The sequence below is a fragment of the Anser cygnoides genome, chromosome 1, assembly GCF_040182565.1.
Source record: "Anser cygnoides isolate HZ-2024a breed goose chromosome 1, Taihu_goose_T2T_genome, whole genome shotgun sequence".
NCBI lineage: Eukaryota > Metazoa > Chordata > Aves > Anseriformes > Anatidae > Anser > Anser cygnoides.
Genome location: NC_089873.1, coordinates 46,460,919 through 46,478,545, shown reverse-complemented (window position 1 = coordinate 46,478,545; position 17,627 = coordinate 46,460,919). Strand labels below are relative to the sequence as shown.

The 17,627-nt window shown below is 41.5% G+C and overlaps 2 protein-coding genes across 4 annotated transcripts in view; both read left to right on the top strand.

Annotated features, from left to right (window-relative positions):
* The first annotated feature begins 4,939 nt into the window (after positions 1-4,939).
* Positions 4,940-13,873, top strand: ACTR6 (actin related protein 6). 2 transcript variants are annotated; one of them, XM_048061148.2, is made up of 11 exons: positions 4,940-5,155; positions 5,461-5,578; positions 6,568-6,636; positions 8,030-8,153; positions 8,899-9,034; positions 9,125-9,181; positions 9,893-9,991; positions 10,178-10,256; positions 11,595-11,766; positions 12,630-12,768; positions 13,586-13,873. In XM_048061148.2, exons 1-11 carry the CDS (start codon positions 5,088-5,090, stop codon positions 13,713-13,715), a joined length of 1,191 nt encoding a protein of 396 aa, XP_047917105.1. In that variant the 5' UTR covers positions 4,940-5,087; the 3' UTR covers positions 13,716-13,873. The 2 variants fall into 2 exon arrangements, with proteins under 2 accessions (XP_047917105.1, XP_047917106.1); XM_048061149.2 differs by lacking the exons at positions 11,595-11,766; positions 12,630-12,768; positions 13,586-13,873 and adding an exon at positions 11,817-12,503.
* Positions 13,874-16,077: 2,204 nt separating this feature from the next.
* SCYL2 (SCY1 like pseudokinase 2) overlaps positions 16,078-17,627 on the top strand; it is a 37,973-nt gene continuing 36,423 nt past the window's right edge. Inside the window, exon 1 of one of the 2 annotated variants that reach the window (XM_048061113.2) lies at positions 16,078-16,319. The gene's annotated coding sequence lies outside the window, so the exon portion shown is untranslated. The remainder of the gene's footprint in view (positions 16,320-17,627) is intronic. The other variant, XM_066994536.1, reaches the window with a different exon arrangement.

Sequence of the window (17,627 nt, the reverse complement as noted above, 5' to 3'; positions counted from 1 at the left end):
CCGCCTCCCCCCGGTGCCTGACGACCCCCTCGGGAGGACGACCGGTGCTTCTGGTGTCCCCCCTCTCCGTCCCGGTGTCTGGTCTTCGCTCTCCCTCCGTGCCCTCGGCTGCCCCGCGGAGCTTGCCTCCCGCCTCCCCCCCGTGCCCCCAGCCCCAAGCCACCGACACTGGTCGGTATCTGGGTGAGAAATCTGTCGTGAAGGGCGGCTGAAAGGTGTAATGTGTACCACAAATGGTTCTAATATGCGGCAGCAGAGATTCCTCCAGATTAAATGCTCATTTGCCTATGTGCGCTAATAGCTGGCGTAATACCTGCACATCGCGTGCTCCCCAAGTGTCAGAGCTGTGACAGATCCATCCACGAGGTCGTTCACGGAAGCAAAATCTGGAGTTCCTCTTAGTTTTCCAGATAAATTCCATTAGTCTAGCTCCTTTGTTCAGTTTCATGAGCCAAGTGAGACATTTATCCTTTTTATACCTCTCTTTACAAGCAATGCTCATTTACAGCTACAAAAAACATTCCTAAAATTTGTTCCATCCGGAATCCCCAAAATCAGTCCAAAATGCTGTGCCAAGCAAACCAACAACCCCGGCAGCAATAAATTTGACGCTGTCAACTCTTCTTCCATAGGAAGTTGTCCAGGAACAGCCCCTGCTCCTGGGCCTCTTCCCTGCCCAGCCATGATCCAGGATGGCCACTGCTGCTCCGCGCTGCCCAAAAGGGACAACGCAAGAAACGCTTACTGACATAAAATGCTACAGGAATGAATTCATGTGCATGTACACGTCATATTTCCCCTAAACTCGGTTTCTTGGCACTTACTCAAACCCCTAGACTTTTAAAATCAGGTTCTTCTCCAGGTGCTTGTATTTCTCAGGGTAATCATGGCACGTATAAAGCCTTATGATAATTTTATGAGGATAGCGTCTCATGCTGTGGCAAAATTTCTAAGCAAGTTAAAAATTAAATGACCGGTAATAGTTTTGTTCCAGTAACCATCTTCTCTGGGGCTCCCTCATTTTAGAAAATGTAACTTGAGAATTTCAGTGGTGGGTAACCAGGTGCTCTAAATAATATTTTTAATCAGAAATAAAATAAAATAAAATAAAATAAAATAAAATAAAATAAAATAAAATAAAATAAAATAAAATAAAATAAAATAAAATAAAATAAAATAAATAGCTAAAACGGGCATGTTTTTCAGGTGTAACCTCTTTCTGAAGACCATTTGCTGGCTCTAGAATATAATCTAGAGCTGGAGAGGAAAGACATCAGACACTACTTTCTTTGCTTCTCATATACATAACAGATTAATAATTTACACGCAATGAACCAAAACCCCAAGGACCTTCAAGTCAGATACATGAAGCAGTAACAGATGAAAAAATAGGTCAGGAAATTAACATTTTCAATTGATTTTTCCAGGCATTTAAAAATCAGTCAGTGTGTAATACTGACCTCATTATATTCTTTAAAGAGATTTATAAAGTGGAAATGAGCTGCTAACGCCTTTATTTATGTTTTAAGTTCTATTTTCTTCAGCTAGAAAAAAAATACCCAATATCTTGGAATTCTTGGAGAAATGTTGTTTATCGTGATAGATTAGTTTCCCACCAAGGAAGAAAATATAGGGGACAAGGTAAGCAGGACCCATGCTGTGTGTTCTCTTTCAAGTGTTCTGCTCACATAGGTCTGGTAGAAAAGGGTAAGTCCAGAGGACAGGCTGATGGAAACTGAAAACAGAAATATTCCTACCTGGCAGGGCTGATCTGAGTCATGACTTCACTTTCTCCCCAGTTTCCTGGAGCACATCGAATGGAGGAAAATGCATAGATCAACCCCTCTTGCTTGGAACAGAATATCTGGTACTTTTTAGATCCTGACACAAATTACTATCAGGATATCCCCAGACTATATTAATTAGACTGTGGTCTGATTCTTCAAATCACAGTCCCATGTTTTCAAGCAGATGAATTTCTGGTAAAATGCTCGTGCTAATTAGACCACCGCTATGTGAAGATGATGCTTAAAACAACATCCTAAAGATCTGCTCTGAATGGAGGAAAGCAATCATTTATGAAGAACCTTGTGAGAGTCTCATCAGCTGTCACCTTAATACAACCACAAGCAGGAAAGAGTGGTTTAGCCTTCCTGACTACTTTGCCCTTAACATTGCTGTGTAGGATTTCTTCATATAGCAAGAAAGGCTCTTTGCTCTTGATTTATCATGTTGAACCCCTATACAACAAGAAACAACAGTCACAGGAGAAGAAAAGAAGGGGAGGCTGTAGTGGCAGATCTGTGCATGTATTGCTATGGGTCCTGCTGATCTGGAACCTGACCCATTGATTTTCCTTCTTGACCTTAGATCTGCCTGGTCACAACAGACCTGCCTGATGAACCTTGGGCTGTGTCTGTCCCTGGCTGACCCCACCAGATCTGCTCCTGAGAACTGACCTGAGAATTAACTTCTGTGCTTGGCCTCAGGCTTCCTTCATCACCAGAAACCTGCCTGATGACCTGGGCTCTGGGCTGACCCCCACAGCCCTGCCCTGCCTGCCCTGCTCCCTGGCTAGGGGTGGTGGGACAGGCCTGGGCTGGGAAGGCCCTGCCCTCGTGGCTGCAGAATCTACCTCAGCTCCTGGCTTTCCTCCTTCAAAGAGCAGTTGGCCCTCATGACACCAACAAAGAACCCCACTAATGGGTGTGTCCGGGATAGTAAAATGATCTCAAAGAAGATCTTTGGCTCATATTTACCACAGATAGTTTCTACAGCCTATCTGTGAATTCCCTCCCTTCAATAGAAGACCCTAGAACCCAAGGCCGTACAGCATTTCCCATCAGGCTGCTCATCTTTCACCATCAGCTAGGCAAAGAAAGGCGCACTGTGTTCAGTTTATGGGTGCCAAGTCCAGGATGCACTTCTGGCGTCAGGATCAAAGAATGCAATAACGCATTCCTCAGGGATGACTTCTGGATGCTTTAAACAACCTGCAAAATCACAGTTGGCACTGTTTGACCATTCTGAGGCCATGTATTCCAACAGAGCACAGCAAATCAGCATTTCTGTGCTTTGCAGGGGGTGTGCAGATGGAGTCCAACTTTTCATGTGGTCGTGTGGATTCCTTCACTGTGTAAACTGGAATGGAATACAGACAGGGAAAAAATACATAACTAGAATCAAAGTAACTTCAGAAACATGAAGAAAACAGAAGAATTAACAAAAATGTTATTATTTTTTCCATTAAATGAGGCAGTAGAGGATGTGGAAAAAGAACAAATAAAGTGTGACCTAAGAAGTTCTGATTTGCTTTCAGTGTGTACTTTGTTTTATACTTGCTGCATGAGAAATTCAGCATGGCTTTGTAGGGATAATGGAAAAAAAAAACCAAACAATTCCAGACATGCAAAGCTTGAGTAGTCTGATGGACCATTGCTCTAAGTTGAAAACCATCACAAAATATGAATTCTAAACTATTGTAATATACAATATACAAATATCAATGTACAAAGTTTGCTGCTGTGTAAAAGTGACTTTGAAGGTCATATTTTTGTATCCTTGCTATGGCACTGACTTTGTTAGGTACTCCATTAACAACAAAGAAGTTTTATCAGAAGTGCCATGCAAATATCTGGGTGAGTGTGTAAGCAAACACAATAAATACGTATGCAACCTGTCCCCTGTTAGCAACGATAGTAAAAAAAAATAATAATAATCTTTAGTTCCTAGTGATTTAAAATACTTATATACATAAACGTAAGTGAACTGTTAAGGGCCTGATATTTATTTTATGAGATCTAAAACAGAAGAAAAAAAAAGAACAGCTAACTGAATTCAATACAAGTTATTACATGATAACGAATGATAATCTAATAGAGCTGGAGCTGGTATCTAGAAGAGGAAAAGGAATTAATTAAATTCTGGCTTTCTCATTTAATTTCATAAGACAAAAGTTAGCAACAGCTATAATGAATTTGTCTCTTACTCTGAGAACTTTATATCGTTAATAAAGGGTGAAGTAACGTTTACATGATTTTACGAATAATGTTGTGTGCTTCATTGTAAATCTGTAAATACCTAAAGCATTGTGTTTTGTGTGTTTTGGGCTTGGAGTTTTAATTACAAAACCAAAATTTACTGTTATGGTACCTGTCAACGGACAAAGAAGGAAAACAACACTTCACAGTGTCCTCTAACAGAATCCTGGAACTCCTGACCTGGAGAAACAGACCTCTGGTAATTCCTGTGACCTCACCTCAAGAGCCAAAGAACGGATCTGCTAGTGCAGGGATTAATGATGCTGTCCTTAAGATCTGACAAGCAGAGATTGGTCTAAAAACTGGTGTGTTCCGCTGCACATGGTGGCTCATGGAAAGACGTCTGATGTTTGTTAGGATGAACAAGAATCACACGGAGTAGCAGTTATCCTTACGGTTTATGTTTCTGGGGGAGTTACGTGGAGATACAAAGTGCTGCGCTACCTATTTTATTGAATGACAGCAGGCGCTGTGATGGTATGTAATGGATAAAGCAAAATTATGGAATCATTAAGGTTGGAAAAGACCTCCAAGATCATCTGGTCCAGCCACCCCCTTCCCACCAATGTCACCCACTAAACCATGTCCCTAAGCACCAGGCCCAACCTTTCCTCGAACACCCCCAGGGACGGTGACCCCACCACCTCCCTGGGCAACCCGTCCCAAGGCCTGACCGCTCGTTCTGAGAAGAAATGTCTCCTCGTTTCCAGCCTGACCCTCCCCTAGAGCAACTTGAGGCCGTTCCCTCCAGCCCTATCTCTGGCTATCCGCGAGAAGAGGCCACCCCCAGCCCCCCACACCCTCCAGTCCTCCCCGCTAGGGGGCGGTGCCGTGACGCAGCCGCACCGGGCCCCACACCCGTCACTTCCCCCGGCGACAGCTTCCGGCGCCGGAGGCGGGCTCTCGGCGTGGGGCGGTCCCGGCGGCACGGCTGCGTCCCGACAGGCAACGCGCGCGCGCTGCCCCTCCGCTCTATGGTAACCACAGAGACCCACGGCGGTGGCGGATCAATACTGGGACGGCGGCGGCCGTGGCGCCGTGGGGAGCATGGCCACGCTGGTGCTGGATAACGGCGCCTACACCGCCAAGATCGGCTACAGCCACGCGCACGTCAGGTGAGGGGCGGGGCGGGGCGAGCCGCGCCGAACTGGGCCCCTCCCTCCCCCGCCCACCGCCGGTACTGCGCCTGCGCACTCGCCGCCGCGAGGCCCCGCCCCCGCGGGCTGTGGGGGGAGGCCCCGCCCCTCTCCTTCAGCGCTGGGTTGGGGGGGGGGAGCTGAGGGATGGGGGGGGCCAGGGCCGAGCTCGCCCCCCGGTAGCCCCCGGCCCCGAGTGGGCTCCAGGCGACCCGCGGCCCGGGGACGTGACGGGACGAGGCCGGTTGCGACGTGTGTCATGGAGCTGTGCCCGTCTCTCGCAGCGTTATCCCCAACTGCCAGTTCAGGTCGAAGACGGCGCGCTTGAAAACCTTCACGGCGAATCAGCTGGATGAGATCAAGGACCCCTCGGGCCTCTTCTACATCCTCCCCTTTCAGAAGGTAACGGGACAGAGCCTGAGCCGAGCCGCGCTGCCGGGCAGCAGCAGGTGCTTCCTGGCATACTTCTTGTGCCGTGTGCGCCCACGGCAGGTTTTGGTGTCGTGACGTACAAGAGGCACGCTGGGCAGCGGGCAGTGTCACAGCGCTGCTGCCAAACGCAGTAAGTGTGTGCAGGGAACGAGTTACCTTGCTCTTCTTCTTGCACAGCTTCTGGCAGCCTTATCTGTGTGTCACACCTCAAGTTCCTTAGCTGGAATTCAAAATCTGCGTGTAGTCTTGTTTCCACCTGGTGCTGCCCCCATACGCTGCATCTGTCAAGTATATAACATAAATGTATAATATATATAACTATTTGGAACCTGTACGTATGTGATTTAAATTTATATGCTAGTTGGACAGTTGTTACTATGGAGAATCTCTTTGTCAAATGTTAGACTGCCTTTTTTATGTCTGCATACTGTTAAAAACTGATAAACACGTGAATATGGTTTTTATATAAGAGTATGCTGTATATATGAATGTATAGAGTATGTAGTGGTATGAATGAAGTAGGATGATTTAATGATTGATCAATGTCAAATCATGTATGTCCTCCTCTAAAGACAGTACCTGTCGACACAGCTTCCCCATCCCTGGAGGTCTTCAAGGCCAGGCTGGATGGGGCTTTGGGCAATGTGGTTTGGTGGGAGGTGTCCCTGCCCGTAGTAGGGGGTTGGACTAGATGGGCTTTAAGGTCCCTTCCAGCCCAAACCATTCTGTGATTCTTTGATTTAGGTGGAGGATATTTGTAACATTGTTTATTTCTTGTTACCTTTACTCTTGGCATAGAATTGTGACAATTTAGACACTTTTACTCTCGGATTTCTTTATACTGCCAGATCATCAATTTTGACATTTTTCGATCTCTAGTAATTGTTTAAAAAGTGAAGTATATTTTTATTTTCTAAATAGTAGTGTTTTTTGGTTTTTTTTTTTCAAAATTCCCACAGGGTTACCTGGTTAATTGGGATGTCCAGAGACAAGTTTGGGATTATCTTTTTGGAAAAGAAATGTATCAAGTAAGAGCCTCTTTCTTTCTTTCTCTTTTTTTTTTTTTTTAAATAATCAATTTGTGTAGGTTAAGCCTTGACAAGTGGATTTAACATAAGTACATCAAATATTAAATAAAACTGCTGAGCTTACTATTCTCTTTGTAAGTGACTTCCATTAGAAATCACAAGGATTTATTGTAAACTGATGAAAATTATGACTTTGAGCTCTGGTATAGGAATTTCAAAAGCATTTAACTTTCCAGTTTTGTGTGTATCCATACTGAGGTCAATTTACATATGTCAATCTTAAATTCACATCAATATAATTAAGAGTTCAAGTTTGTAAAATAAAAAAACAAAAACATCATTATAGACAGATACAATGTGGTTTAGAGATTAAGAAACTCTTCATTTAAGATAGTGATGAACTAAGTCAGTAGGCCAAAAGACAGGCATTAAGTAGCTGTATTTTTGGCTGACCATTTATTGCCAATGAATAAACTGAATTTATAAAATATAAATATATGAAATGCAATTTTCTTGTTTGTCACACCAACTGGATGTAGCCCAAGATGTATAATAAGGCTTCTCTTGTATTTTTTTTTTAAATATGGTGTATTGTTACTTACTCTGAAAGTTTTTGTTTTGTTTTGTTAATATGTAGGATACAGAATGAAAGAGTACCTTAAATATCTTAATCTTCATACTTAAAAATACACAGTTCTGGCTTTTGGTATTTAGCTTTCATTTACATTTTGGAACTAGGTTCCATTCCTTGACAGTTTTTGTTTGTTTGTTTGTTTTTTCATGAGTAAAACCTACAGAGGGAGATACAGCTGGTAATATGTTTGGGGCTGTATCTAGTTATGGTGAAAATAACTGTGAAGTTTTCTCTAATGGAATTCGAGGCATTAGCAAACACAGAAAGTCCAGGATCTTTCGCTGGCCTTGTAAGAGGTCACTGGGAGTTTTGTTGTTTCTGCTTTGTGCTGGACTTTGTCTTTGGTTAATAGATACATGATTTCTTGATGCAAATGCTGAGCTGTTGAAAAGAAATCTTGCTGTAGTTGATACAATTGGTGTAAAGTATCTTTTATGAGTATTGTAGTGTTCTTTATGGGTATCTCTTTAAAATGTTACATTACAATATCTAAGGATGGTAACAGGAGCAGAGTATATAAGGAGGTGCTCCCTTTTATTATGTTTTAAACCATGAATACATTTAATTGTATCACTGCTCATAAAGTCTTCACAAAGGGGAAAAAAAAAAAGTAAAAGTTTATAAGCCTAGCTTCTGCTAACAGATATGGCAAGTGATAATCATGTCTTCAAATTTACACAGTCTTCAATTGCTGCAAAATGTCATAGTGGATTATTTTTTAATTTTTGTTTAAGGACAATCTTTGTGTATTTTTCATAGGTGGATTTTGTAGATACCAACATTATTATCACTGAACCTTATTTTAACTTCAGTTCAATACAAGAATCCATGAATGAAATCCTATTTGAAGAATATCAGTTTCAAGCAGTTCTTAGAGTAAATGGTGAGTATATCCCCTTCTATTTCACATATTATTATTTTCAAGGTTAAAATTCCAACTATGTTTAAATGCATACACATACAAATCACTTAATTTCTTTCCTGGTTCTTGAATAATACACTAATACGTGTACTCAGACTCGATTCAAAATTTTTATGGAAATTGAACCTTTACTTTTATACTACTTTTTTAAGAGTGTCTTGCATATAATTAAAGTAAATCTGGGAGGAGAAAAAGATGGCAGAGATAATGAATATATTTTGAAATAAGATATCATTTGAGGAAGTCTACCAAAGATTTGTGTGGAGACTTTGACAGCATTCCTCTTTTGGGGGTGGTGGTGATTTTTAATTTTGCTTTGTATTTCAAATAAAATGCAGCATTGTGGTCGAGAAATGCATTACCTTACAGGGATCACAGGAAATGGTAAAATAACATCTCAACCCCTTTGAAAAATAGATATCCCTTTAGATTGTTTTGATAAATTGTGGTGTGATCAATCTGTTTAGACCACAGGAGAGGGAACAGAACGTGCACTGGAATCCATGAAAAAGAATAAAGGGGGAGAGGATATACAATACTTAATTTTATCCACTGTCAAAATTAGTTCACTTGTTGGCTATAGTGTTCTGTATTGAGTTCTTAGAAGTCTGAAAAAGACATTTAAAATTTAAAGCACTTTCATATCAATGCGAATTCTAAAAGTGTATATTCATGTAAAGTTTGAATGAAATTTTCTGTTTTTCAGCTGGAGCTCTTAGTGCGCACAGGTATTTCCGGGATAATCCATCTGAGCTATGTTGTATCATTGTGGATAGTGGATACTCTTTTACACATATTGTACCATATTGCAGAAGTAAAAAGAAGAAAGAGGCAATTATCAGGTAAACGCTATTATTAATTTTTTAGGAGAATTGTTTGTTATGCCTGAAGTTAATAATTACAGAATTCCTTGTGTTACTTTTTTTATGTAGGATTAATGTTGGAGGAAAACTCTTAACCAACCATCTGAAGGAGATAATATCTTACAGGTAAAGTAAGGGATTAATTACTGACCATCATCTTGAGACTTGATATAAAATGTGCGGGAAGTTTATGGGGATATTCTTTCTGGTTATGTGAATTTTAGATTAAATGCTGTTTAAAGGGGATTTTTGTCTATTATAATCTGCTGTCATCTTGAGCTTAGACCATCAAAAAAATAATTAAAAACCAACAGCCTAATTCATCCCAGTGCCAGGGCTTTTGAAGTTGCTGAGGGTGTGTGCGTGTTCACAGTTACACAGGTTCTTATATGTTTTCTCAGATGTTTCAGTAGTTCATAAGTCAGCTGTCAAATAAGTGCTACATTTTGATTCTATCTACACCACAAATAAAATTCAATAGAGTTGACATTTTATTAAGTTCTTTCAGCTTAAGACTTTACCTAGGTAAAGAGATAGCAAAGGTGTAATACCTTTGCTATTAAAACTAATTGCAGAGTTACAGCTATTCTTCTTAAGACAGGGCAAACGCAGGTAGATATTTGTGTTTATTAAGTTGCAATGTAATAAAATACTAAGTTCTGGTATATCAGGTATGCTTTTGTAAATTGAATGCAAGCTTTAGATACTAGTACATTTCTGTGATTTGAAATTATGGTAACCTATCTCCAATGCAAGACTTGAACAGGTAATACTAAGAATTATAATTATTCTCAAACTTCTTTGTTTTTTTTTTGTTTGTTTGTTTGTTTTGCACAGGCAACTGCATGTTATGGATGAAACGCATGTAATTAACCAAGTAAAAGAAGATGTGTGTTATGTGTCTCAAGACTTTTACAAGGACATGGAGATTGCCAAGTATGGATACAATGCTATTAAATGTAAAAGTTGGTACTTCTGAATAATCTATTTGTACAGAAAAAAAATATATCCTGTAAATTAGAAATTTTTCCAGTTAAGGCAAGAGAAGTCCAGTCAGTAAAAAATCGTTGGGATGTAGAACTTGTTCTTTATTCTGTTGTGTTTTGCATTCTTCTCTTTTAGATTGAAAGGAGAGGAAAATACTGTAATGGTAGATTATGTTTTGCCAGACTTCAGCACAATCAAAAAAGGATTTTGTAAGGTAATATTTTAAGTATTTTTGGACTGTTTTCCCCTGCACAGATACACTCCTGATGGTCAAATAGACTTTTTTTTCTAGTGCTGCATTGTAACTTCTTTCTGTGCTATGCATTAACTGGCTAAAGTTTCAAAATGCCCGAGTATCACAAGTTGTATTAATTTTCAGTGGCAAATCCGTGAAGTAGCTCAGATGCTTTTAGAAATATTGTGTATTGTTTGAATAATGAATGATGGCATAGGCTCCATCTCTTCCTTCCATATTCTGGTAGAAAAATGACAAAATCCGTCATCTATTTTTGTTGACTTTGTCAAACGGTATATTGTTGTTTCATAGGATGATTCCACACACACTAACTGCTCAAAATGAAGCATTTATTTAGCTTGCGTTCTTCCTGAAGCTTGTTTGTATATAGCAATTCACACATACAATGATACTAACTTGTAGTATACATCTAAATGTAATCACAAAGCCAAATGCACTTGACTATCCTCAGATTTCAGATTGCTGTCAGTGCAAACCTAATAACACGTGTATTTAGTCGCTGCATTTGTGTTAATTTGGTTGCAACCACTGTAGCTAAGAAGTAATTCCATGTGCTGACTTGTTTTTTTGCTACCTCCTTCTTCTGGAGGTAGGTTTTACCTTCCTTCTGAGAATCCTGTGAGCTTTGTGGAAAAAACGGATTCTGACCAGTTACCTAAAGTTTTCCTCTAATTTGCATCTCAGATGAGAGGGAAAGTAGACAGCGGATCACTCATTTCCTTAGGAAGTTGGCATGAAAATGAAATGCTACATTTCTGGCATAGGACTTTATGTTCTATTATTTAAAACTTGCAGCTTTCTATAGTAGTGCTGTCACACACCCTACTCTCAATTATCATGTAACGTTATTGTATTGTGCCTTTTTTTTTATTATTTGTTGAAGGAAGTTTGCTTTGCTTTGTTTTAGTAAGTCTCTGAATTTCATCTAAATGCCCTAGTATGTAGAAAGTTCAGAGCTGTTTAGTAGAACAGCCTGGAAAATCTTCATAGGAATGAAAATTTAACAGTGTTACCTTATTTACTGAGTTGGCCAGAGTTTCAAAAGCAGTCCCTGTATCTTAAGTGTCACTCCTGCGTATATTCACTGTATTTTGCATTGGCAAAACTGCAGCTGATAAGTTGATAGACTCAAATTTAATACCACAGTTTGTATTATTCTTAAAAGACTTCGTAGGTAGTATAACTTAATGTAGAATATTTGGCCTTCCACTGCAGTATATGAAAAAGATTAGCTAAAGACTCCAGGATATAATTTCTTTTCCTAAACTGTGGTTACTATCCTTATCTTTAATTTAGCCAAGGGAGGAGATGGTGTTAAGTGGAAAATACAAGACTGGTGAACAAATACTTCGTCTAACAAATGAAAGATTTGCAGTTCCAGAAATACTCTTCCATCCTTCAGATATTGGTATTCAAGAGATGGGAATTCCTGAAGCTATTGTTGATTCTATTCAGAATTTACCCGAAGGTATAACTTCAAGTGTTCTGAAATTTGTTCTCGTTGTTTGTTTCTTTTAGCTTCTTAAGACTCTTTGGATGCTAATACTCTCAATATGCCAATTATTAAGATGTGAACTGTTCTGTCTTCTGGTATGTGTCACATGCCCTAGGACGGATTATTGTCTGCAAGATGCCGTGTTATGCAAACAGAGCTTTGTGGCGGTACATAGATTGGCTTCTATTTCTGTTTCAGTTAATCACTGCATACTGAACTCTTCCCAACATCATTTACTAATGTGACTTACATGTCTTCAATGATAGAATATACCTGAAATTAGTTTTATGTTTTAGAATATTTCTTCACTGAAAGAAAACTCAAACTGGCCAAAGCCAGTCCAGTCATTCAAGCATCAAAGTCTAAAACCTTTCTGCCTACTGTGTTTTTCAGGAGTAGTATTAATGCTTTCATGTTACAGATTATATACACTAAAGTAGTAGTAACATTAATGTTACTACAAAGAAGACTTCCATAGGTTTTGTGAGAACACATAAGTACGGAGGTGTTGAGGCTATGAAATGATATATGTATATATTTTTTTTTAAGTACAAAATAAAATCCCTTTTGAAAGGGAAATGTGTTGGTAGGCATGCAATCTAACAGACAATTAAAATGTGATTTTTTAGACTTTGGCTTTGATAATTAATGAACAGACTGATCACTTTCCTGTTTTGCATTAAAACTATTTAACTGATGTGATCACTATATGATCACTACTTTGAGTATTTCTTACTCCATTTTGAATTCATAACAAATTTGGGAATAAACTTCAATTTCTAAATAAATCTTTAGTCTCTAATTACAGATATTATTATTTCTTTTTAATTTTAAAGAAATGCAACCTCATTTCTTCAAGAATATAGTTCTGACTGGAGGAAACACCCTTTTTCCGGGCTTCAGAGATCGGGTCTATTCTGAAGTTCGATGCCTCACTCCAACTGACTATGATGTTTCTGTTGTTCTTCCTGAAAAGTAAGTCCTAAACTGTACAGAATAAGCATTTTCTTCTAGCAGAAAAAAATATAAAGTAGGATTTCTTTTGCTGATAAAAGGATAATTAATATTTAAATTCATCCCCTTAATTTAAGTGAACCAACATTGTACAAGAAGGATGTTTTAATCTGGTGTGTTTTCTGACAAACAATGTATTACAGACCGCCTGCTTGTCTGTTACTTTGCCTAATAAAGTTAAGCACACAAGTAGGTGTTTCCAGGAACAGTCCTATTACAAATCGATCAGTAAGACTATAGTTTCATCAAGAGAATTGGATACATAAGTATGCACAATTAGAGTTTAGTCCTTTACTTGAAAGAATTTTCAGCACAGGAATGCTGTCATGTCATTAGTATTGTAGCCACTTTATGGATTTGGAAGGGATAACATCTTTACACCAAGTGAATTTACATTTGAGCCAAAACAAGTAGTCTTTGATAGTACAAAAAAAATTTACCTTTTAAAGTATTATTAAAGAGTATTTTTAAATATTAAGGAATTGTTACCTGTACAAAGTAAATACAAAGAAATCTCTACTTCCTTTCCCACAAAAGGTACTTAATATTTTATAAAAAAGGAAGCCACTTAGCAGTGGTAAAATTTGAAACTGTCTCAAAATTTGTCTGGTGCTGGATGGTTTCATTTAGCAATCAAAAAAATTATCTTGAAACAGTCTCTTCTGATTTTAGATATTTTTTGTTAGGTATCGCTAAATAATTACTGGAAATCATCACTGCATACTTATATTTTAAATGAACTTGGATAAAATTAACAATAGTTTTATTCATTTTTCAGCCCTATTACTTATTCTTGGGAAGGTGGGAAGCTCATTTCTGAAAACGATGACTTTGAAGACATGGTAGTAACTAGAGAAGATTATGAAGAGCATGGGCACAATATCTGTGAAGAGAAATTTGATATATAAGTAGTATAGTTGCTTATATTGTTATTCCAGTGTTTTACTCAGAACTGTGAACTGTGGCTTGTTCTCTGTCAGTTAGGATTGTGTTTTAGCTTTCCTGTACTTAACTGGATTGGGGAAAATTCATTTTCAGAGTTAAAAATAAAGTTTTACAAACCTAATACTATGAAATGTGTGTGTTGCATTTCATTACGTTCTCATCTTTTACTGATAGCTTCATTATTATTCTCACTGCAAAAAACTGATAGCATGAGGCGATAAAAATAGTGAATGCTCTTACTGGTATAACACACGTATTAAGAAGAAATTAAGATACATTAATGGGAGGGGGGGAATTTTTATGAAACTGACTGGACATTAAACACTTCTTAAAAGTTCACTCAAAATTGCCCAAGAGTAATCTGAACACTTCCTTCTTAAAAAGGGGTTTTGGGTTAGTGGGTTCTTGTTTTGGAGAGCAAACAAACCTCTTCCCCTTCCTCTCACCTTTTGGAATTTCTACCAGGCTTATATAGTCTGAGATGAACCAAGTTTGCAGCTGTGGCTTGGTTAATCCTATCTGTGTCCTAGACCTGCATTCCACACAAACAGAAATGCCCCAGCCTGTAGTTACTAGTTCTGTCTACAATGCAACTGTGGCATCAGAAGAAGCTCCTTTACTTTGCCATCAGTGCACGTGGGGCAGGAAAGAGCAACGTTGACAAGCAATAGCCAGATATGAGAGCTGTGCTGGTGTATGTTGCTACACCTGGCTGCCTTGGGTGTCAGGACAGTTAGGCACTCACTCAGGGTGGATAATGGGTGGGCAGGTGCTGACACTGATCTTGACTCATGACTGTAGGTGAATTCCAACCTCCGACCTAACACTAAGTACTCCACTAAACCATATCCCTAAGCTCTACATCTAAACGTCTTTTAAAGACCTCCAGGGATGGTGACTCCACCACCTCCCTGGGCAGCCCGTTCCAATGCTTAATAACCCTTTCGGTAAAGAAGTACTTCCTAACATCCAACCTAAACCTCCCCTGTCGCAACTTTAGCCCATTCCCCCTCGTCCTGTCACTAGGCACGTGGGAGAATAGACCAACCCCCACCTCTCTACAGCCTCCTTTCAGGTAACTGTAGAGAGCGATGAGGTCGCCCCTGAGCCTCCTCTTCTCCAGGCTGAACAACCCCAGCTCCCTCAGCCGCTCCTCGTAAGACTTGTTCTCCAGACCCCTCACCAGCTTGGTCGCCCTTCTCTGGACTCGCTCGAGCACGTCCATGTCCTTCCTGTAGCGAGGGGCCCAAAACTGAACACAGTACTCGAGGTGCGGCCTCACCAGAGCCGAGTACAGGGGCACAATCACTTTAGTTGGGCTGGTGATACTCAAATGGGCTCAGGAATGGCCTATTCCCAGCTGCAGGGCCATATTCCCTCTCTTGTCTGCCTTATGTTAAAGCGCTATTTACCTAGCTTGAAATGAAGGTGGCTGGCTTAGCCAGTTGATGACATGAGTTAAGGAGAAGCTTCAGTGGATTTCATGCCCTTCAGAGGACTTTAACAAGTCTCCTTCCAGTGAGGGGGACTGAAGCAAAACTAGATGCTATTATTTTCTGAAAATTGTTTTTCATGATCTATATGACCTAATCGATCTAGTTGAACAGTCAGAGTTGACCAAATGAACAGGGGAAACAAAGGTGCATACCACCAGCCCCCGGGATCACTCAGAGCATTAAGATACATACATATCCTCATTGCTGGCTTGTGCTTCTTTTCTTCTTCAGATGAGCATGCGGTGTTACAGCCATCTCGCTCCCAATTTGGTAAGCTCCTGTTACTACCCAGAGGTCTCAGAATAAGAGCAATACAGATGAGAACTAAACCCAGCACTCCAGGGAATGAGAAATCTGGATAACAAGCTGTCCCAATTAAACAGTTTACTGAGATGATCCTTCTTCACAAATACAGTTTTTTATACTTTGGACTAGCAACTCCTGGTGGCTTTCCTCTAAGTGGAAGAGGTATCCTCCTGCTTCTGTTTATTAGCCATAGAGGGGACAACTAAGATGTTCGTGCAGAACAATAACTTCTACAAACTCTTGAATATAACTTGTATTATTCTGTGTAAGAAAATATGGGACACCACTCCAAGGAGCATAGTATGCTGTTACTTTGAAATCTTCATATAGAGGTTGTTCACATATGGATTCATGCTGGGAACGGGTTTGATGACACAGAACCTACAAGCAGAGGTGGGGGTGCGGCCAGAATCCCCACCCCCCAGGTGATTTTGGGTGGAACCGTCAGAAACGAGGGGCGGGAGGGGAGCCCCGCGCCCTGCCCCGTCCTTAGCGGCGGGGCCGGGGGTCGGCCGTTGGGCAGGCGGGCGGGCAGGGGCCGCCGCTGCCGCCCCCCGGTGCAGGCAGAGCGGCCCGGCGGAAGCCGGCAGCACCTCACTTCCCGCCGCCCCCCTCGGCCGCCGCCCCGCCGGGGCGGAAGTGAGGCGCTGCCGCCGTCGCTATGGAGTAACCGGAGCGGGACGGGGCCGAGGCGGAGGCAGCGGGACGGGCGGCCCGCCGGGCCCGGCAGCAGGGCCCCGCGCCAGCGGCTTCCCCCGCGCTGAGGTGGGTGAGGGGCCCGCCCGGCCCCGCGGCACGGCGGCTGCCCGCGGCCTAGCGCCGCTGGCTCCGCCGGGGCTGCGGAGCGGAGGGGAAGGGGCCCGGCCTGGAGCCGCGGTCGCTGCCGGCCGGGAGCGGCCCTGGGGCGGCTGGGGGCGGGCGGGGACCCGCCGCGCGCCGCTGGCGGCTCCGGGCTCGCCGTGGGTAAGGAGCGGGGCGCGCTGCGTGCGGGGGGCCGGCCGCGGGAGGCAGCCCCGCGGGTTGCGCAGCGCAGGGATCGCCCCCTGGCAGCGGGTGACAGGCGGGGAGAGCCCCGCTCAGAGCCCCGTGGGGCCCGCTCCGCGGGTCTTCAAGGCTTCGGTTGCGGCTCAGTCCCCAAATGCTGGAAAAAAAGTCATGAAGGTGACTTGCTCGGAGGCAGCGGCACCGTGCACGTTACATCATCGTGTTGGGTCCTCGCGTCATTGTTAAAACAAGTGCCAGAACTCGGTTAAGCCCGATTTTCCTTTTTTTATTTTCCTTTTCCTTTTTTTTTGCATTTATTTCTTTTTTTTCTCTGAGAGTCAGTTGTTCAAGCACCTGTTTTTTTTTTTTTTGTTTTTTTTTTTCCTGTGAATACATCATTGCACAAGTCCAGCTGGCGGGCTGGTAGTTTGGGTTGCGTGGCCTGAAGTAGCCGTGCACCTGCCTTGTTTCGCAATGGGGAATCCCAGCTTCTTATGGGATCAGAGGTCTGGCACTGCATGCGCTGCTGGGAGTGCAGAGTGCACCCCTGTAGTACAGCAGGTGAAGCTGTGAATTACTTCAGGGATAAATTAATAGCTTTAAGTCATGCAGTTAATTTAAATGAGAATTAAAGTGATGGGGGACATTTATTTAGGATTCACTTTTACTTCAGCATTTTCAGTGTTTTGTCTCAGTTCTTACTTTTGGGCGGTTGTTGCTGGTTACCCTTGCCGAGTGGTTAGATTGCTGCTGTGCTGATGTATTCTTGCTGATGTATACCAGCAGAGACACCACTGTCAGTTGTGAGGGGACTTCATACCGTATACTAGATGTCTTCTTAGGATTGTTTCTAGATTTCATACACTTTGTATTGGGATCAGGTTCTTGCTTTCACAGACTTGATATCAGTAACGTTAAGAATACCCTTCAAATTGAAACAGGAGGAAGGCAAAGTTCTTAAATGTTATTGCCTGTCCTGGGTTGCTTGTCTGGACATGAATACTCATAAGATCTTGTATTTTTATCATTTATTACCTTTTAACTTTAATTTCAAGTTCCATTCTGGGTAACTGACTTGCTTTATTGTCC

Coding starts and splice junctions, on each gene's coding strand:
- ACTR6 (XM_048061148.2), top strand. CDS start 5,088: ATGGCCACGCTGGTGCTGGATAACGGCGCCTACACCGCCAAGATCGGC. Junction 5,156..5,460: donor TACAGCCACGCGCACGTCAG/GTGAGGGGCGGG, acceptor CGTCTCTCGCAG/CGTTATCCCCAACTGCCAGT. Junction 8,154..8,898: donor AGCAGTTCTTAGAGTAAATG/GTGAGTATATCC, acceptor TCTGTTTTTCAG/CTGGAGCTCTTAGTGCGCAC.